We start from the raw sequence: 18,802 nt of genomic DNA, 5'->3' as shown, positions 1-18,802 counted from the left end.
TTTTCTCTTATGTGTACATAATCTATTTCACACAAAGTGAAGGGACGATGGCGGTCATACAAGGCATATCTATGCTCACCTGGACATGTGTCAGTAATAGTGAATTCATAAGGCTGTTATATGTGCATCATGAATTCATTATTTCTGACACCTGACTTGATGAGTATAGATCTGTTTTGCATTAAACAGCCATCGTCTCTTCAGTCTGCGTCCAATAGATACTGCAGAACAGAATCAGGACGCAATGACATCAACAACCTTACCACTAACAACCAAAGTCGTTTATAGAGGAAATACATAGGAGACACTGTCAAGATACAAAAAAAATAAAGTTTATTAACAACAAATATTAGTAACATTTAAAACATAATTGGTACAGACCCAAACCCAACAGGACATTTTACACAATATTGTACTGCCATGCCACACGTCCAATTTCAGAATAAAAAAAGCCAGTAAATTGGTCACGCATGTGGCCAACTTCAGCAGCTGACCACAACGGGTGATGCTGGTAATCTGGCAATGGGTTTGCAACTGGTTCATTCAGCTCAATGTTTGGTTGCTCCTTAGCCATTATGTAATTGTGGAGAACCACACAGACTTTGACCACCTCATCGACTGTCTCCATTTTTAGATTAATGGCTGTTGCAAGAATGCGCCATTTTGAGACTAGAATCCCAAAGGTACACTCTACTGTTCTTTGGGCCCTGGTCAGTCTGTAGTTAAAGATCCTTTTAGTGTGGTTCAAGTCCCGACTGGAATATGGCTTCAGTAGGTTTTCACACATCTGAAAGGCCTCATCCCCAACCATAATAAATGGCATCGGTGGACCTTGAGTGTTGAGAAGAGGTCGTGGCTGTGGAAAATTAAAATTTTTGACATACACACGGCGGCCCATATCCGAAAATACAAAGAATACATGTCACACCAACCAAAATTAGGACTGGCATTTGTTTCGAATTGCTACGTACCTTAAGGTAACCAGCAGACGTTCCTCTGGTGGAAACGCTCTATGAAGCTGGGTGTCCGGTCTCCGGATGGCTCCTTGGACACGACCAAGCAAATCCCGAAAAGAGTATTGCGACATCCTGGTATGTTCTGGGAATTTGTCCGGGTTGGCATTAAGCTTGCCATATAGCGTGTGATAGGCTCCACGGCTCTCACGTAGTTCGATAATGGGGTGTCGCCAAAAACACCTACGCCTTGTCCTTCTCCATCTTTCGAGATTTCTGTGTTGCTCCCAAGCAAACACACAGGCAAGAAACAGCTTGATGCTTAAATCCAGGTTGAAATAAAAGCTCTCCATGCGAAGATCCATCATGACACAGGATACAGTAGCACACTGCTAAGATTTCAGCAGTCCTAGGGTCTATATATAGATATCCCATAATACACGCCCTCTGTAGTCCCATTGGCGCTGTCTGGTTATCTAGATTTTTCTCCTGTAAAATTTTCCAAACGCATGACAAAACACATGGAAAAGTGTGAAAATGCGTCTCTTTATTAACCGCATGCATTCCCGCATGCGTCTAAAAAACGCTGCGTTTGTACATATTTCTATGCGTTTTTTCCTGCACTTGCGGATGCGGATTAAACGCTGCAGATTCAAACGCAAATGTGAAACTAGCCTATCGTCTCTACGAGTTTCGTCGTTCACAAAAGAGACAACTTATAAGGAGACTGTCTTATACTTCAACTCATATTGAAGCGAGACATGACATACACCCCTAAAAACATTTAAACTATTAGTCCTTTACAGACACCCAGCACTAAATATGCAAAATCCAAACCTGGAGAGTCCCTATTCTCTCTGAGGAGGCTCCCCTGCTGATTAAATATTAAGGTTATTCAAGTTTCACTTTCATAATCTTTCATGGCAGTATGTTTACGTCTCGACAAATTATACAGGCGAGCTTTATGTAACTTGGCATTCGGGACAAGATCAATGGCATAATCATAAGGACGATGAGGATGTAAAACCTCTGCCTCTTTTTTAGAGAACACATCTCCAAAGTCTTTTAGGTACCCGGCAGACCCTCCAGACTAGCGGAGTAAATTTGTACAGAACTAAGACATTTCGTATTACAATTTTGGGTCCACTTAACAATATGTTTTCAACATTAATCAATAACAGAATTGTGAATACATAGCAGGAGATGGACTTAGAGTGAAGTGTTCCCCCTCTAAGTGTGAACTCCACCGCTACCAGCTGGACAAGATTCTGGAGAAATAGTATGTTCTCAATGGCAAAAATTGGAATTCGTCTTTCCAACATAATGGTCTCTAATCCTAATCTCAGGATCAGTCCTGAATTGATGAAGTGATGAAGTTGGTAGCAGACCCACAATCATTGAAAGCTACTGTTGATAACTGGTTTTGGAAAAGTAGTTACACATTTAGCAGTGCTTTATCTGAGCAGTGAAAAGGTACCTGGAAGTCTGGGTGACCTATTAGACAATCACCCAGACTTAGACATTTCCCAACGGTTGGCTTGCTTGCTTAATGGCGTATCAAGCAGTCCTTGAGAAAATGCCCAGCGTGACCACAGTAGAGTCACAGTCCAAGATTGCACTGACGTCTCCTCTCAATGGTCTAAGAGCTGCCAGCTCCAACTTCCATAGGTTACGCCTCAGGTATGTGGACAGAACCTCCTGACGCTCATCACGCCTCTCCCAAACCCTGTGATCCAACTACATAGCCTAAGCCATGACCTCCCAAAGAAACAGGGTGGAGTATGCAGAGCCACAGCATCCTTAAATAGAGACGAAAGGCATATGCGAAAATGACACCTGAGATCTGCATCATTCCACAGAACTTCAGTGGGCCATTTCTGGCACTTGATACTACCTACCTACAGTAGTGGTGTGGTCCCCCTATATGATCTTTGACTACGCAACATGGATTCTGTCAGGATTGTCGAAGATTAACCCTAAGTTGTCAAAAAGAGCATCAACAAATGACCATTGTGGGGCTAAGGGGGACAAAGAAAACTGACAAGTCTGAGGACCCTCTAGCAGTAAGGACATGATAGTTCCCACATGCTGGGATTCATTCCCTGATTAGGGTCCAGGGTAAAAAATAGCCTACAGCTCTCCCTGAACACCTTAAACGGGTCTTTCTCATCTGAAAATGTGTCAGGAAGGGCTATTACTGGTTTGGGAGAAACCAAATGCACATCAAAGAACTCTGATGTCACAGCCACTGCTGGCAGTAGAGAGCTATGGAAAGATTTCATCAAACTAATCATCTGACCTGGCAATAGATATTGTGATGATTCAAGACTCTGGTATTACTTGACCAGATCCTGAATCATCTGCGTAAGATTCGCCACCTGGTAACAGACCGTGTGAACAGAATACACACATGCAAAAAAGACAAATATATGGGCCAATTTTAATGTGACCCTAGTCAATACTCATGGACAATCCATATGGCTGAGTAGTCAAGAGGTCTGAGGTCAAAATCTAGGAGGATACATCGTAGACAGAGGGATGAGACAAAGGTGTAGTCAGGTCACATTCCAGGGTCACAATTCCAAGAAGGTAGTGGATCGCAACAAAAGGGCTAGGCAAACGCAAGGTCAAAGACAATCCAATGATCAGAATACAAGATTGAGCAACAAAGATCAGAATGCAAGACTAGGAGCGCAGAGCATGCACACACCTCTTGAGCAAAGCTACAATTGGCAGCAAGGTAGAGAGCTAGCTAAATAGCCATGTAATTACTTTGAACAGGAGACACATGAATGAAGCCCCGGCATACCTCGGTCCTGATTGGATTGCTAAACTGTCACTCAAAACACTGACAGCTCAGCAAGCCCCACCATCCGATTGTATGAGTGAGTTGTCCATCACCATAATGACAGCTCAGATAGGAAGGCAGAAATTTAATTCACTGTGTTCAGACATGCTGATAAAAGGAGTCTTGATAACAGGTACCTGGGAGTCTGGGTGACATCCTAGACAAAGAACCATGCTTAGGATTGTTTGCTTGAGGGCATACCAAGCAGTCCTTAAGGAAATATCCAAGATTGCGCTGAAGTCTCTTTTGAACGGCCCGAGATCTGAATGCTCCAACCTACATTGGTTCCCCCTCAGGTAAGTGGACGGACTAGGAAAAATTACCAAAACTCACTGTCGCTCATCACATCTCTCCCGAATTCTTCAATCCATATGAGTCAAAGCCTCCCCCAAGAAACAAGGTGGTGTGCAGAGTCAGAGTCTTAAGACTTAAGAGTATCAGATAAACCTATGTGGAACCCATAGCGATACCCCTGTTCTGGTGATATAAAGTAGAGCTAAAGATGAAATAATTGTGTGTTAACACAAACCGCAAAAGTGACAAAATAAAAACCCTATGTGATTTAAAATGTCTTCCTTTAGTGGAAAGAAAATGTGATACTGCTGTGATACCGAGATCGCAACTGATGTTACTACATCTAGACTAGTGAGGATAGGAGTGTCTGACACTGTAATATCCTGTAACTTACCAAATCGATAAGTCTGCAGTCACTCTGTGTGACTGCATACTTATGAATCCCCCCAGGAATACAATATACCAGGAGAGAGAAAGAACTACATAATGATGATCACACCTGAAGGTTCGTAAAAACCTAGTCAATCTTTATTGGCATAAAGATGACAAGGGAATCTGTCACCCTCTGGGACACTTTTCAGCTATTACTATGGGCATACAGGTAAAAGACACGTTAATCTAGTCTTACCTGTATGTCTCATAGTTGCAGTCCAGATGTGGAGGAATAGACTTTAATTTCATTATGCCAATGATTTCTTCCAGGCTCTGGGGCGTGTGGTGCCTGGAAAAAGCCCTGCCTACGCTCTTCATTATACCGTCACCCCCTCCCATGCACCTCACACTGACCTTGTGGCCTTTCCTGCAGGTTTACCCTAGAAAATCTGCATCCTACATGGACTTATCCTGAAGGGGAATATGTAGGGAGGGAGATCCCATATTTGCGAGAGAAAATATTAATATTTAAACATAAGAGTACATAACAGCAATGTGGTGTGTGACCTTTATATGTAGTCCAACAAATGGGACAAGTACATGCACTGCTTTTGATTCATTGCGAATTAGAAAAGGCACATAGCTAAAACCAGAGTGTAAATACAGCCTTATGGCAAAGACTTTCTAAAAAAAAAAAAAAAAAAGAAAAAAAAAGAAATGTTTTATTTTGAAAAATCAACCCGTATTCAAAAGATAAATCCCATCATGCTCACCTTTCCAGGAGGAGAATTGGGCTTTTCACATATGTGAACAAGTAGCATAGAAGGAACTGGAAGTTGCATTTTTAGACCCATATCACCGTCTTTAGGGAATATACTAGGCCCTTCCATGATTGGATCCTTTAAAAGATACCAAGAGATGTAACAATAGATTCAATATGTAATATATTTCATAAGCCATTTAGTAGCCTACATTATCCAAAAAGTATTTTACCTATTACACTCGTGTCAATATAACGTTCACATAAAAGGTCACAACTCCTTAACGAACATCTTAGATTATCTTAAAGGGTAAATGGTCCAGATATACTATTTTATGTCTCGGTATGCACAAAGCAATCACACAATAGAAGCAGTCTCACAGGTTCATTGATTCATTTAAATCCTATTTTTAAATAAGGTGCATAGTGCAAGAAGTACAAAAGTGGTTTTTTTGCGGATTTTGCACGTTTTTTGTGTGGTTTTTTTGCGGATTTTATGCATTTTTTCCGGACTCTCCAATATAATGGGAAATTCGCAAAAAATCCGCAAAAATAATGAACATGATGCTTCTTTTTCCAGAATGCGTTTTTTTGCAGAAAAAAACACATCAGGTTCACAAAAAATGCAGAATGCATTCAAAATGATAGGATGCATGTGTATGCGTTTTTTATGCATTTTTATAGCATTTTTATCGCAAAAAAATGCGGAAAATTCCTGAACGTGTGCACATACCCTAAGGATAATGTGATGTTTACCAGACCACTAACCTGCTGCTACCTACGTCCATGGTAAGTTTTGCCCCTGCTTTCATTGCTTTATTCCAAAAGAATTAGTGTTTTCAATCATATGCAAATTAAGCCTTAAAAGGTTATTCCCATCGCCAAGATCATATCCCCATATGTAGTAGGTGCCATAATAACAAAATAAGGAACTACTTCCAATTAGAAATGTGGCATAGTTCTTCTGATAAGCTATGTCGCTTTCCCTATGTGTAGAGCATTGTAGTAAGCTTAGGTATCCATGGTTATGACCACTCATATAGTGATAATTTATTTATTGTAACCATGGATACCTAAGCTACTGCAATGTCCTGCACGTGGGGTAAGTGACATTGCTTATCAGAAGAAATATACCACATTTCTAATTGGAAGTTTTGCTAATATTATTATAATTACACCTACTTCACATTGGAATGGGATCTTGGAGATGGGAATACCCATTTGAGTGTTCTAGGCGTTACAGAGCACTTAGCATATATAGTGGTGCAGGTATTTGAAATGTAAATCAATTTAAACCTTTATATATTTTATCTGTTGCTGCAACCCTGAGTAATTATTGTTTTAATACATATGCAAATGAAACTTTAAGTGCTGTGGGCGTGACAGAATACTTCTGGAGCCTTTGCCTCCTGAGGTTTTTTTCCCGCCGAGCACCAGCCTCTTTAGCTGGATTGATAGCTTACTGTCTGATTTCCTTGCCTAAATACTGACGCTGAACAGGCAGCAAACTATTAATCAAGATGAAGAGGCTGGTGCTGTGTGGGAAAACAACCTCGGAAAGCAGAGCCTCAGGAAGTGTTCTGTCATGCCCTGAGCACTTAAAGTTTCATTTGCATATGCCTTAAAGCAATATTTACTCACAATTGCAGCAACAGATAAAAGATAAAGGTTTTGATGGACTTCCTTTAAGCACCATTCAAGGGTAACATTTAAAATAGACTTTGATACATGAAAATAAACTTATTACATATTAAATACTGTTCTGTATGGTTTTACCTCTTTATCGCGTATGTGTTTAAAGTCTTCAACAGAAGGGAAATCTGGACTTCCGACCTTTTGCCATTCCAAATATGGATTGGTTAATGTATTATCCATGTAGTATGTTACATATACAAGATCTGAAATAGAGTTAGGTTTTAGAGCCAGGAAACCAAATAATTTAAATAACAATGTTGTACCATATCTTCTTACAACTCTGTTTTGTCATATTTCTCTTTTATTTCTTTTGGCAATGTGTGATCAAATTGGAAGCGGTCTTTCCCCATTTTATTGGGGTGTAGTGACACCCAGTTGCCTTCATACTTGTAATCCTACCTGTACGGCACATTTCAGGTGCGGGTGTTTGGAGTGGGCTTAGAAACATGACCACAAAATATTATATAAAAATTAATAAAAACATGTATACATCCCAAATGGTACTGAAATAAAAGTATAGATCGCCAAGCAAAAAAAAAGCCTTCACATAGCTCCATTGATGGAAAAATAAAAAAGTTATGGGTCTCAGAATTTGGTGAAAAAATCAAAATTTTTTCTTTTTTCAAATTTCTCTTTTTTTCCAACACTCAATAATAAACAAAAGTTAGAAGATTGGCATCGCTGTAATCATACTCGCCTAGGGAATTGTACTGCCAGGTCATTTTTACTGCCCAACACATGCCGTAACAACAATACCCAAGAAGCAATAGCTGAACGGAGCTACCGCCTCACCAACACCGGAGCTCCTGCAACCCTCAACCTACTGTCTCCTTCCCCATAATCCTGTAGAATGTAAGCCCGCAAGGGCAGGGTCCTCGCCCCTCTGTATCAGTCCGTCATTGTTAGTTTGTTTACTGTATGTGATATTTGTAACTTGTATGTAACCCCTTCTCATGTACAGCACCATGGAATCAATGGTGCTATATAAATAAATAATAATAATAATAATAATAATTACTCGCCGCAGTTGGACTCTTCTTTCACATTTCGCAGAACATTGTTACGAAAAAGGAGTTATGTCATTAAAAACTTCAACATAAAAAATAAGTCTTCTTATGGCTTTGTCAATGGAAAAATAAAAAAGTTGGGGAAACAAATGCAAAGATGATAATTGGCCAATGCTGGAAAGGGGTTTAATAGATTGGTTGATAAAGAATTCAAAGATGGATACAGTAGATGCAACCATTAAACAAGATCTATCACAAAACTTTTTTTTGTCATTTTAAAAGCTGATGTAATAGAATATATGATTTGACATAAATTTCATTAAGAAAGCATATTCCAAAAATAAGAAAAATCAATTTTGAATGCAGATTTATATTACGCAAATGATATGCAAATCACCCAACATGAGCTGAAGTTGCCTCCAGGAAGTTCCCACATTCCTCTGTTCTGCTGATACCCCTTTCCCATGATGCAAAGGAAAATGTATACGGTAGATTAGGGCACTACCAAAGAAATCGGGATCAATCTAATAAATACTTGAAAAATGTACCATAAACATAGAGAATGCACAGGGATCATCATATAAATTCATTTATTTTATTAGCAAATGTAGAAATTACTTTAGCACTCAAATAATATTTGAGGAGCTAAGTAATTTCTATGTTTGACAATTTTATTCTTCAGGGCACCAATCTCCACTTTTTGGCAGTGAGCAAGTACACTGCTCAAAAAAAATAAAGGGAACACTTAAATAACACAATGTAACTCCAAGTCAATCACACACCAGTGAAATCAACTTGTCCAGTTATGAAGCAACACTGATTGTGAATCAATTTCTCCAGCTGTTGTGCAAATGGAACAGACAACAGGTAGAAATGAGGCAATTAGCAGGGCAATCCCTATAAAGAAGTGGTTCTGCAGGGGGTGACCACAGACCATTTGTCTGAATTCATCCTTTTTGGCTGTTATTTTCATCTCTTTTGCATTATGTCATTGCTCTCACCCCTAGAGGTACAGTAGCATGAGGTGGGGTCTACTGTACAACTCACAAAAGTTGCTCAGGTAGTGCAGCTCATCCAAGATGGCACTTCAATGCAAGCTGTGGCAAAAAGGGTAACTGTATCTGACAGCACAGTGTCCAGAGCATGGCACAGATACCAGAAGATAGGCCAGCACACCAGGAGACTAAGAGGAGGCCGTAGGAGTGCAACAACCCAGCAGCAGGACCACTACCTCCTCCTTTGTCCAGGGTGGAACAGGAGGACCAGTGCCTGAGCCCTGCAAAATGACCTCCAGCAGGCCACTAACATCCATGTGTCTGATCAATTGGTCAGAAACAGATTCCATGACGGTGGTATGAGGGCCCGACATCCACAAGTGGGTGTTGTGCTTACAGTAAAACGCCATGCAGGCTGATTGGCATTTGTCAGAGAACACCAATATTGGCAGATTTGATATTGGTGCCCTGTGCTCTTCATGGATGAGAGCAGGTTCACACTGAGCACATGTGACAGACGTGACAGAGGCTTGGAGATGCCACGGAGAGTTACCTGCTGCCTGCAACATCCTCCAGCATGACCGGTTTGGCAGTTGGTCAGTATTGGTGTGAGGAGGCATTTTTTTGGAGGGCGTCACAGACCTCAATTTGCTAGCCAGAGGTACCTGACTGCCATTAGGTATCGAGATGAAATCCTCAGACTAGTGATGAGCGAATATACTCGTTACTCAAGATTTCTCGAGCATGCTCAGGGGTCCTCCGAGTATTTTTTTAGTGCTCAGAGATTTAGTTTTTCTTGCAGCAGCTGAATGATTTACATCTGTTAGCCAGCATAAGTACATGTGGGGGTTGCCAGGTTGCTAGGGAGTAACGAGTATATTCGCTCATCACTACCTCAGACCCATTGTCAGACCATGTGCAGGTGTAGTGGGCCCTGGGTTCCTTGTGATGCATGACAATGCTAGGTCTCATGTGCCTGAAGTTTGTCAGTAGTTCCTGCATGATGAAGACATTGAGGCTATAGACTGGCATGACCGTTCCACAGACCTGAATCCAATCGAGCACCTCTGGGACATCATGTCTCATTCCATTGTACCACAGACTGCCCAGGAGTTGACTGATGCGTTAATCCAGGTCTGGGATGAGATCCATCAGGAGAACATACGCCGCCTTATCAGGAGCCTGCCCAGGCGTTTTAGGGAGGTCATACAGTCACGTGGAGGCCACACACACTACTGAGCATCATTTACTTGTCTTGAGGCATTTCTAATGAAGTTGGATAAGCCTGTAACTTGATTTTCCACTTTGATTTTGAACATCATTCCAAATCCAGACCTCCCTTTGATATTAATATTGATTTCCATTGATAATTTTTATGTTTTATTGTTCTCAATGCATTCCACTATGTGAAGAATAAAGATTTGCAACAGGAAAATTTCATTCAGTGATATCTGGGATGTGGTATTTTAGTGTTCCATTTATTTGTTTGAGCAGTGTATATTCATTTTCTCGTTTTATTATCAAAGACATGCTTGCACAAAAAGACGCGAGTTTAAAAACAGTTAAAAAATGGCAATAGATTACCGTATATAAACCAGGCATGCCCACAATAAGGCAACCGCTTAACCTCACCCACCCAAAAAGTGACAATTCACAGAAAACACAGAAAAAATGTATAAAAAGATGGTATAAACCAGCATACAAAAATGGTGAAATGTAATAAATAATTAAGCCAATAATAATATCATGATGTCATAATATCAATCAATAAATGTTGAAAATGATTGGCCAATAATGAGATCATAGTATTCAAACCAGTAACCAAAAAAGTGTGTAAAGATATATAATATTATACTTGGTAGCCAGAACACAAAAAATAGCAATGATGACCGTCACACACATAACCATCAGAAGACAAATGCATGGAAATGCAATGTAAATATGAAAACCAAAAGGGACCTGTGAAAAAAGGCAATGATTTTATGAGGATAGATAGACCCCACACTTATTGCCACCCAATCTGTTGCTTCCTCATGGGTAGAGTGTGGCTTCCTCATATAGTAGACTAGATGGTGGCCCGATTCTAACGCATCGGGTATTCTAGAATATGTATGTCCACGTAGTATATTGCCCAGCCACGTAGTATATTGCCCTGTCACGTAGTATATTGCCCAGTCACATAGTATATTGCCCAGTCACATAGTATATTGCCCAGTCAGGTAATATATTGCCCAGCCTCATAGTATATTGCCCAGCCACGTAATATATTGCCCAGCCACGTAGTATATTGCCCAGCTTGCCCAGTCACATAGTATATTGCCCAGCCACGTAGTATATTGCCCAGCTTGCCCAGTCACATAGTATACAGCACAGAGCCACGTAGTATACAGCACAGAGCCACGTAGTACACAGCACAGAGCCACGTAGTATACAGCACAGAGCCACGTAGTATACAGCACAGAGCCACGTAGTATACAGCAGAGCCACGTAGTATACAGCAGAGCCACGTAGTATACAGCACAGAGCCACGTAGTATACAGCACAGAGCCGCGTAGTATACAGCACAGAGCCACGTAGTATACAGCAGAGCCACGTAGTATACAGCAGAGCCACGTAGTATACAGCACAGAGCCACGTAGTATACAGCACAGAGCCACGTAGTATACTGCCCAGTCACGTAGTATGCACCATATCCGTATTAAAAAAAAGAATTAAAATAAAAAATAGTCACATACTCACCTCCTGGAGCCTCCGGATCAAAGCGGCCGGTTCCCGATGCTTGTCGCGCGGTCCAGTCTGAAGATTGCATTGCGGTCTCGCGCGATGATGACGTAGCGGTCTCGCAAGGCCGCACGTCATCATCTCGCGAGACCGCAATGCATGCAAGGGTAATCGGGATGTCGCGCGGAAAGTGAGTATGTAACTATTTGTTATTTTTTAAATTATTTTTAACATTAGATATTTTTACTATTCATGCTGCATAGGCAGCATGAATAGTAAAAAGGTGGTCACACAGGGTTAATAGCAGCGTTAACCGAGCGCGTTACACTGCGGTCAACGCTGCCATTAACCCTGTGTGAGCGGTGACCGGAGGGGAGTATGCGGACGTCGGGCACTGACTGCGGGGAGGAAGGAGCGGCCATTTTCTTCCGGACTGTGGCCGTCGCTGATTGGTCGCGGCAGCTATGACAGGCAGCTGCCGAGACCAATCAGCGAATGAATAACCGTGACAGAAAGAAGGACAGACAGACAGACAGAAAGACGGAAGTGACCCTTAGACAATTATATAGTAGATGTTTTAGCGGATAGCACTCAGACCGAAACTACAGTCATCGGCACAAACCCTTAGGCCATGATCACAGATAATATTTGGTCAGTATTTGACATCAGTATTTGTAGCCAAAACCAGGAGTGGAACAGTCCGATGAAAAGTATAATAGAAGCATGTCACCACTTCTGAATTTATCACCCACTCCTGGTTTTGGCTTACAAATACTGATGTAAAATACTGACCAAATACTGAATGTGTGACGTGGGGCTCATGCAGATTACTGCACTTTCGGTTCAGGTGCTATCTGTTAAAACATCTGATTGCACTCAGATCAATGTTATGAAATGAGGACGTGCACATGCCAGAATTTTTACTCCGACTGAGCGGTCTGAGGAAAAAAAAAATCACAGAATGAGTGATTAGATGGTACTGGCCATTCAAGTCTGTGGGTCCATGTGCGGTCCAATTTTCATGGACTGATAGAAGGAGGAGAAACTTGTTTTTTTAATCTCTACATTCAGGCAAAATGGATCCCACACTCATCAAACCCTGATTAGAGTCTGAGTAGCATAATTAGACGATTTTTCTGATGCAGGACATATGGGCGTATGACCCTAGTCTCAGTGTAAGGGCAGAGTCAGACTGCCGTATTTCTCGTGCGAGGATCGCACTGCACTGCACGGACTGGCCGGCACCTCTCCTGACCTGAGCATGACAGCGTGATGGATTACTATGCAGCTGTCAAGCTCAAGTCAGGAGAGCCGTCAGCCAGTACGGGGTTTACAATGCGATTCTCGCAGGAGAAATACGGCAGTCTGTCTCTGCCCCAAGTGATATTGAAAATCAGGAAATAAATCACTTTTCTTAATTTGAATAAAAGGCTTGTGCCAAGAAAAGGGCTCAATTTGGGTATCTGCTGTGTTGGTGAATTTTATGTCAAATCCTACATTTAATTACATCTGTTTTTTAAAATAAATAATAATTTTAGTGATGGGTCCTCTATAAAGTGAATTTGTCGGGAGAATTTTACATTAAACTATATATATAAGCGCATTTAGCTCTTTAAAAGACAAGTCCAACAACACCTTTACATGGCCTGGTCTTTCCTACATTACTAAGAAATTAGTGTTTGAATTGACATGCAAATGAGGTTCAAGAACTATTTGTAGATCTGAAACCTGTGTCACTCCAGCTCTATTTCCAGTCCACCTGCCACCTCCTGCTTGACTGTCAAATCAAGTCACACAGCATAGAGGCTGTTAGTCAAGCAGGAGGAGCTGGCACTGACAGATTCCCGTTAAGGCTGGCGATGGAGCTTTCTTGTGATCATTTCCTATATGATTTCGTACAAGTTATTCACCTTTTGACTTTGGATAATTTGTCAGATTTAGGGTTACAATATTGATCTCGGTTGATGTTCTGTTATCATCTGAAGCATAAATGACTATGGCTGACTGCCAGCTATCAGCCTGATCGCCATCTTTTGGCTCATGGATGCTTGCTATGACTCCAACTGTATTATTATAGTTCCTGGATGTATCCACGTTCCTTACCATGGAAGTGGAAATCTGTGTTTCTCCTGCAAAGCATAAAACATTCATTTATCACTTAGGTGTGAACATTTGTTAAAAAAAATCTGCAAAGTAAAGTCTAAAAGGACCGAAACCCAAGTAACATGCTTATTTGCACTTAACCCCTTCTATCACTTGCACATTGCCCAATATTCTTCATGATAATGTCTTTACTTTTCATTGACTTATACAAACTTGTGACACGAGTATGTTTCATAAGTAATTACCCAGACACGTACCTAATAAAGCCAGCAAGCCCATTACTGTTAGCACGGGTTTTCTCACCATCTGGACATGTGGCGGCTTAGTGTTGTTCATCTGGAACCTTGCCGTCAGTGTCCTCTGAGTAAAGTAGTGAGGGTAATAGTTCATGAAGGCATTATCATTGCTTAGCAGGCTGTAGTTCATGCTGGGGTTTCCATCTGAATGCATGTAATCCAGGTGCTGATCTATTACCTAGATACACATATTACAATAAATGTATGTTACATTCCATTATAATCATTTGTGACACCTTTATAGGTTATTGTAATTATATTAAAATAATCTTTGCTACTTCTATACTAATTTATAAAACTGTAATGACTGTAGTTCTACTTTCCCACGCAGTGCCGTGTGATATCAGGACGCATACTTAGCAGAGAGAACCAATTACAAGACTCATTACCATAAAAGTAGATTTTAGATGCATTTTATGGCCATTCAATAACTAGGTGACATTATGGCATGTTAAAGGAATTTTACTGTATAGCAAGCATGTATATAAGCATTATAGACAGTGTAGGCATATGCTTATAGAGTCTGATGGGTTCTGTAGCAGCTAATGCTGTGACAGTAATAATCTTGGAATTACAGGTGAGGCTACATGAGAGCTCATACTTTGTTACATACAGTGTCCTTCAGTTACATTTTACCACCGAGAGCAGATTCAGAATAGTGTGTTTTAGATAGGTACCATGCATATTTCAAGTGTGATCCCACATGAGTAGGGAACCCTATGGTTACTCACAAGTCATTCTCAGATCTTTTGGTGGCTCTTGAGGACTGAAGTTGGGGAACACTGCTCTATGGTCTCTCACATGGCTCCTCTGTTGTCTGTTATCAAAGGCAATTCAGTACCACAATGGACATAGCGGTCAGAGCACATACAGTGATCTGACAATAACCCAAAATCATAGAACGAGCTCTGAGACGTGGGAACTCTGCAGACCGCAATCCCTAATCCTCTCCAAACAACACTAGAGGCAGCCGTGGATTGCGCCTAACTCTGCCTATGCAACTCGGCACAGCCTGAGAAACTAACTAGCCTGAAGATAGAAAATAAGCCTACCTTGCCTCAGAGAAATACCCCAAAGGAAAAGGCAGCCCCCCACATATAATGACTGTGAGTTAAGATGAAAAGACAAACGTAGAGATGAAATAGATTCAGCAAAGTGAGGCCCGACTTTCTTAACAGAGCGAGGACAGAAAAGGTAACTTTGCGGTCTACACAAAACCCTAAAGAAAACCACGCAAAGGGGGCAAAAAGACCCTCCGTACCGAACTAACGGCACGGAGGTACACCCTTTGCGTCCCAGAGCTTCCAGCAAAAAATTAGACAAGCTGGACAGAAAAAATAGCAAACAAATAGCAAAGAAGAACTTAGCTATGCAGAGCAGCAGGCCACAGGAATGATCCAGGGAAAAGCAAGTCCAACACTGGAACATTGACAGGAAGCCAGGATCCAAGCATTAGGTGGAGTTAAGTAGAGAAGCACCTAACGACCTCACCAGATCACCTGAGGGAGGGAACTCAGAAGCCGCAGTACCACTTCCCTCCACCAACAGAAGCTTACAGAGAGAATCAGCCGAAGTACCACTTGTGACCACAGGAGGGAGCTTTGCCACAGAATTCACAACAGTACCTCCCCCTTGAGGAGGGGTCACCGAACCCTCACCAGAGCCCCCAGGCCGACCAGGATGAGCCACATGAAAGGCACGAACAAGATCGGGAGCATGGACATCAGAGGCAAAAACCCAGGAATTATCTTCCTGAGCATAACCCTTCCATTTAACCAGATACTGGAGTTTCCGTCTAGAAACACGAGAATCCAAAATCTTCTCCACAATATACTCCAATTCCCCCTCCACCAAAACCGGGGCAGGAGGATCAACAGATGGAACCATAGGTGCCACGTATCTCCGCAACAATGACCTATGGAATACGTTATGTATGGAAAAAGAATCTGGAAGGGTCAGACGAAAAGACACAGGATTAAGAACCTCAGAAATCCTATACGGACCAATGAAACGAGGTTTAAACTTAGGAGAGGAAACCTTCATAGGAATATGACGAGAAGACAACCAAACCAGATCCCCAACACGAAGTCGGGGACCCACACGGCGTCTGCGATTAGCGAAACGTTGAGCCTTCTTCTGGGACAAGGTCAAATTGTCCACTACATGAGTCCAAATCCGCTGCAACCTGTCCACCACAGTATCCACACCAGGACAGTCCGAAGACTCAACCTGTCCTGAAGAGAAACGAGGATGGAACCCAGAATTGCAGAAAAATGGCGAAACCAAGGGAGCCGAGCTGGCCCGATTATTAAGGGCGAACTCAGCCAAAGGCAAAAAGGACACCCAGTCATCCTGATCGGCAGAAACAAAGCATCTCAGATATGTTTCCAAGGTCTGATTGGTTCGTTCGGTCTGGCCATTAGTCTGAGGATGGAAAGCCGAGGAAAAAGACAAGTCAATGCCCATCCTACCACAAAAGGCTCGCCAAAACCTTGAAACAAACTGGGAACCTCTGTCAGAAACGATATTCTCTGGAATGCCATGTAAACGAACCACATGCTGGAAGAACAATGGCACCAAATCAGAGGAGGAAGGCAATTTAGACAAGGGTACCAAATGGACCATCTTAGAAAAGCGATCACAGACCACCCAAATGACTGACATCTTTTGAGAAACGGGAAGATCAGAAATAAAATCCATAGAGATATGTGTCCAAGGTCTCTTCGGGACCGGCAAGGGCAAAAGCAACCCACTGGCACGAGAACAGCAGGGCTTAGCCCGAGCACAAATCCCACAGGACTGCACAAAAGTACGCACATCCCGCGACAGAGACGGCCACCAAAAGGATCTAGCCACTAACTCTCTGGTACCAAAGATTCCAGGATGACCAGCCAACACCGAACAATGAACCTCAGAGATAACTTTATTGGTCCACTTATCAGGGACAAACAGTCTCTTCGCTGGACAACGATCAGGTTTATTAGCCTGAAATTTTTGCAGTACCCGCCGCAAATCAGGGGAGATGGCAGACACAATTACTCCTTCCTTGAGGATACCCGCCGGCTCAGACAAACCCGGAGAGTCGGGCACAAAACTCCTAGACAGAGCATCCGCCTTCACATTTTTAGAGCCCGGAAGGTATGAAATCACAAAGTCAAAACGGGCTAAAAACAGCGACCAACGAGCCTGTCTAGGATTCAACCGCTTAGCAGACTCAAGATAAGTCAAGTTCTTATGATCAGTCAATACCACCACGCGATGCTTAGCTCCTTCAAGCCAATGACGCCACTCCTCGAATGCCCACTTCATGGCCAGCAACTCTCGGTTGCCCACATCATAATTTCGCTCAGCAGGCGAAAACTTCCTGGAAAAAAAAGCGCATGGTTTCATCACTGAGCAATCAGAACCTCTCTGCGACAAAACAGCCCCTGCTCCAATCTCAGAAGCATCAACCTCGACCTGGAACGGAAGAGAAACATCTGGTTGACACAACACAGGGGCAGAAGAAAAACGACGCTTCAACTCTTGAAAAGCTTCCACAGCAGCAGAAGACCAATTGACCAAATCAGCACCCTTCTTGGTCAAATCGGTCAATGGTTTGGCAATACTAGAAAAATTGCAGATGAAGCGACGATAAAAATTAGCAAAGCCCAGGAACTTTTGCAGACTTTTCAGAGATGTCGGCTGAATCCAATCATGGATGGCTTGGACCTTAACAGGATCCATCTCGATAGTAGAAGGGGAAAAGATGAACCCCAAAAATGAAACCTTCTGCACACCAAAGAGACACTTTGATCCCTTCACAAACAAAGAATTAGCACGCAGGACCTGAAAAACTGTTCTGACCTGCTTCACATGAGACTCCCAATCATCCGAGAAGATCAAAATGTCATCCAAGTACACAATCAGGAATTTATCCAGGTACTCTTGGAAGATGTCATGCATAAAGGACTGAAACACTGATGGAGCATTGGCAAGTCCGAATGGCATCACTAGATACTCAAAATGACCCTCGGGCGTATTAAATGCAGTTTTCCATTCATCTCCTCGCCTGATTCGCACCAGATTATACGCACCACGAAGATCTATCTTGGTGAACCAACTAGCCCCCTTAATCCGAGCAAACAAATCAGATAACAATGGCAAGGGGTACTGAAATTTAACCGTGATCTTATTTAGAAGGCGGTAATCTATACAAGGTCTCAGCGAACCATCCTTCTTGGCCACAAAAAAGAACTGTGCTCCCAATGGTGACGACGACGGGCGAATATGCCCCTTCTCCAGGGATTCCTTCACATAACTGCGCATAGCGGCGTGCTCAGGCACGGATAAATTAAAGAGTCGACCTTTTGGGAATTTACTACCAGGAATCAAATTGATAGCACAATCACAATCCCTATGCGGAGGTAGGGCATCGGACTTGGGCTCATCAAATACATCCCGGTAATCAGACAAGAACTCTGGAACCTCAGAAGGGGTGGATGACGAAATTGACAGAAATGGAACATCACCATGTACCCCCTGACAACCCCAGCTGGACACCGACATGGATTTCCAATCTAATACTGGATTATGGGCTTGTAGCCATGGCAACCCCAACACGACCACATCATGCAGATTATGCAACACCAGAAAGCGAATAACCTCCTGATGTGCAGGAGCCATGCACATGGTCAGCTGGGTCCAGTATTGAGGCTTATTCTTGGCCAAAGGCGTGGCATCAATTCCTCTCAATGGAATAGGACACTGCAAGGGCTC

At 42.3% G+C, this 18,802-nt stretch overlaps 1 protein-coding gene across 3 annotated transcripts in view; it reads right to left on the bottom strand.

Moving 5' to 3' along the window:
* Positions 1-18,802, bottom strand: part of IDUA (alpha-L-iduronidase) — a 204,780-nt gene that overhangs the window by 12,242 nt on the left and 173,736 nt on the right. For all 3 annotated transcript variants that reach the window (XM_069743169.1, XM_069743173.1, XM_069743174.1), the window contains 4 exons: positions 14,006-14,222; positions 13,556-13,774; positions 7,004-7,125; positions 5,241-5,366 (listed from right to left, as the gene is read on the bottom strand). In XM_069743169.1, the coding sequence (XP_069599270.1) occupies positions 5,241-5,366; positions 7,004-7,125; positions 13,556-13,774; positions 14,006-14,222 (684 nt within the window). The remainder of the gene's footprint in view (positions 1-5,240; positions 5,367-7,003; positions 7,126-13,555; positions 13,775-14,005; positions 14,223-18,802) is intronic.

The sequence above is a fragment of the Ranitomeya imitator genome, chromosome 1 (assembly GCF_032444005.1).
Source record: "Ranitomeya imitator isolate aRanImi1 chromosome 1, aRanImi1.pri, whole genome shotgun sequence".
Classification (NCBI taxonomy): Eukaryota; Metazoa; Chordata; class Amphibia; order Anura; family Dendrobatidae; genus Ranitomeya; species Ranitomeya imitator.
This window is presented reverse-complemented; position numbering and strand designations above follow the sequence as displayed.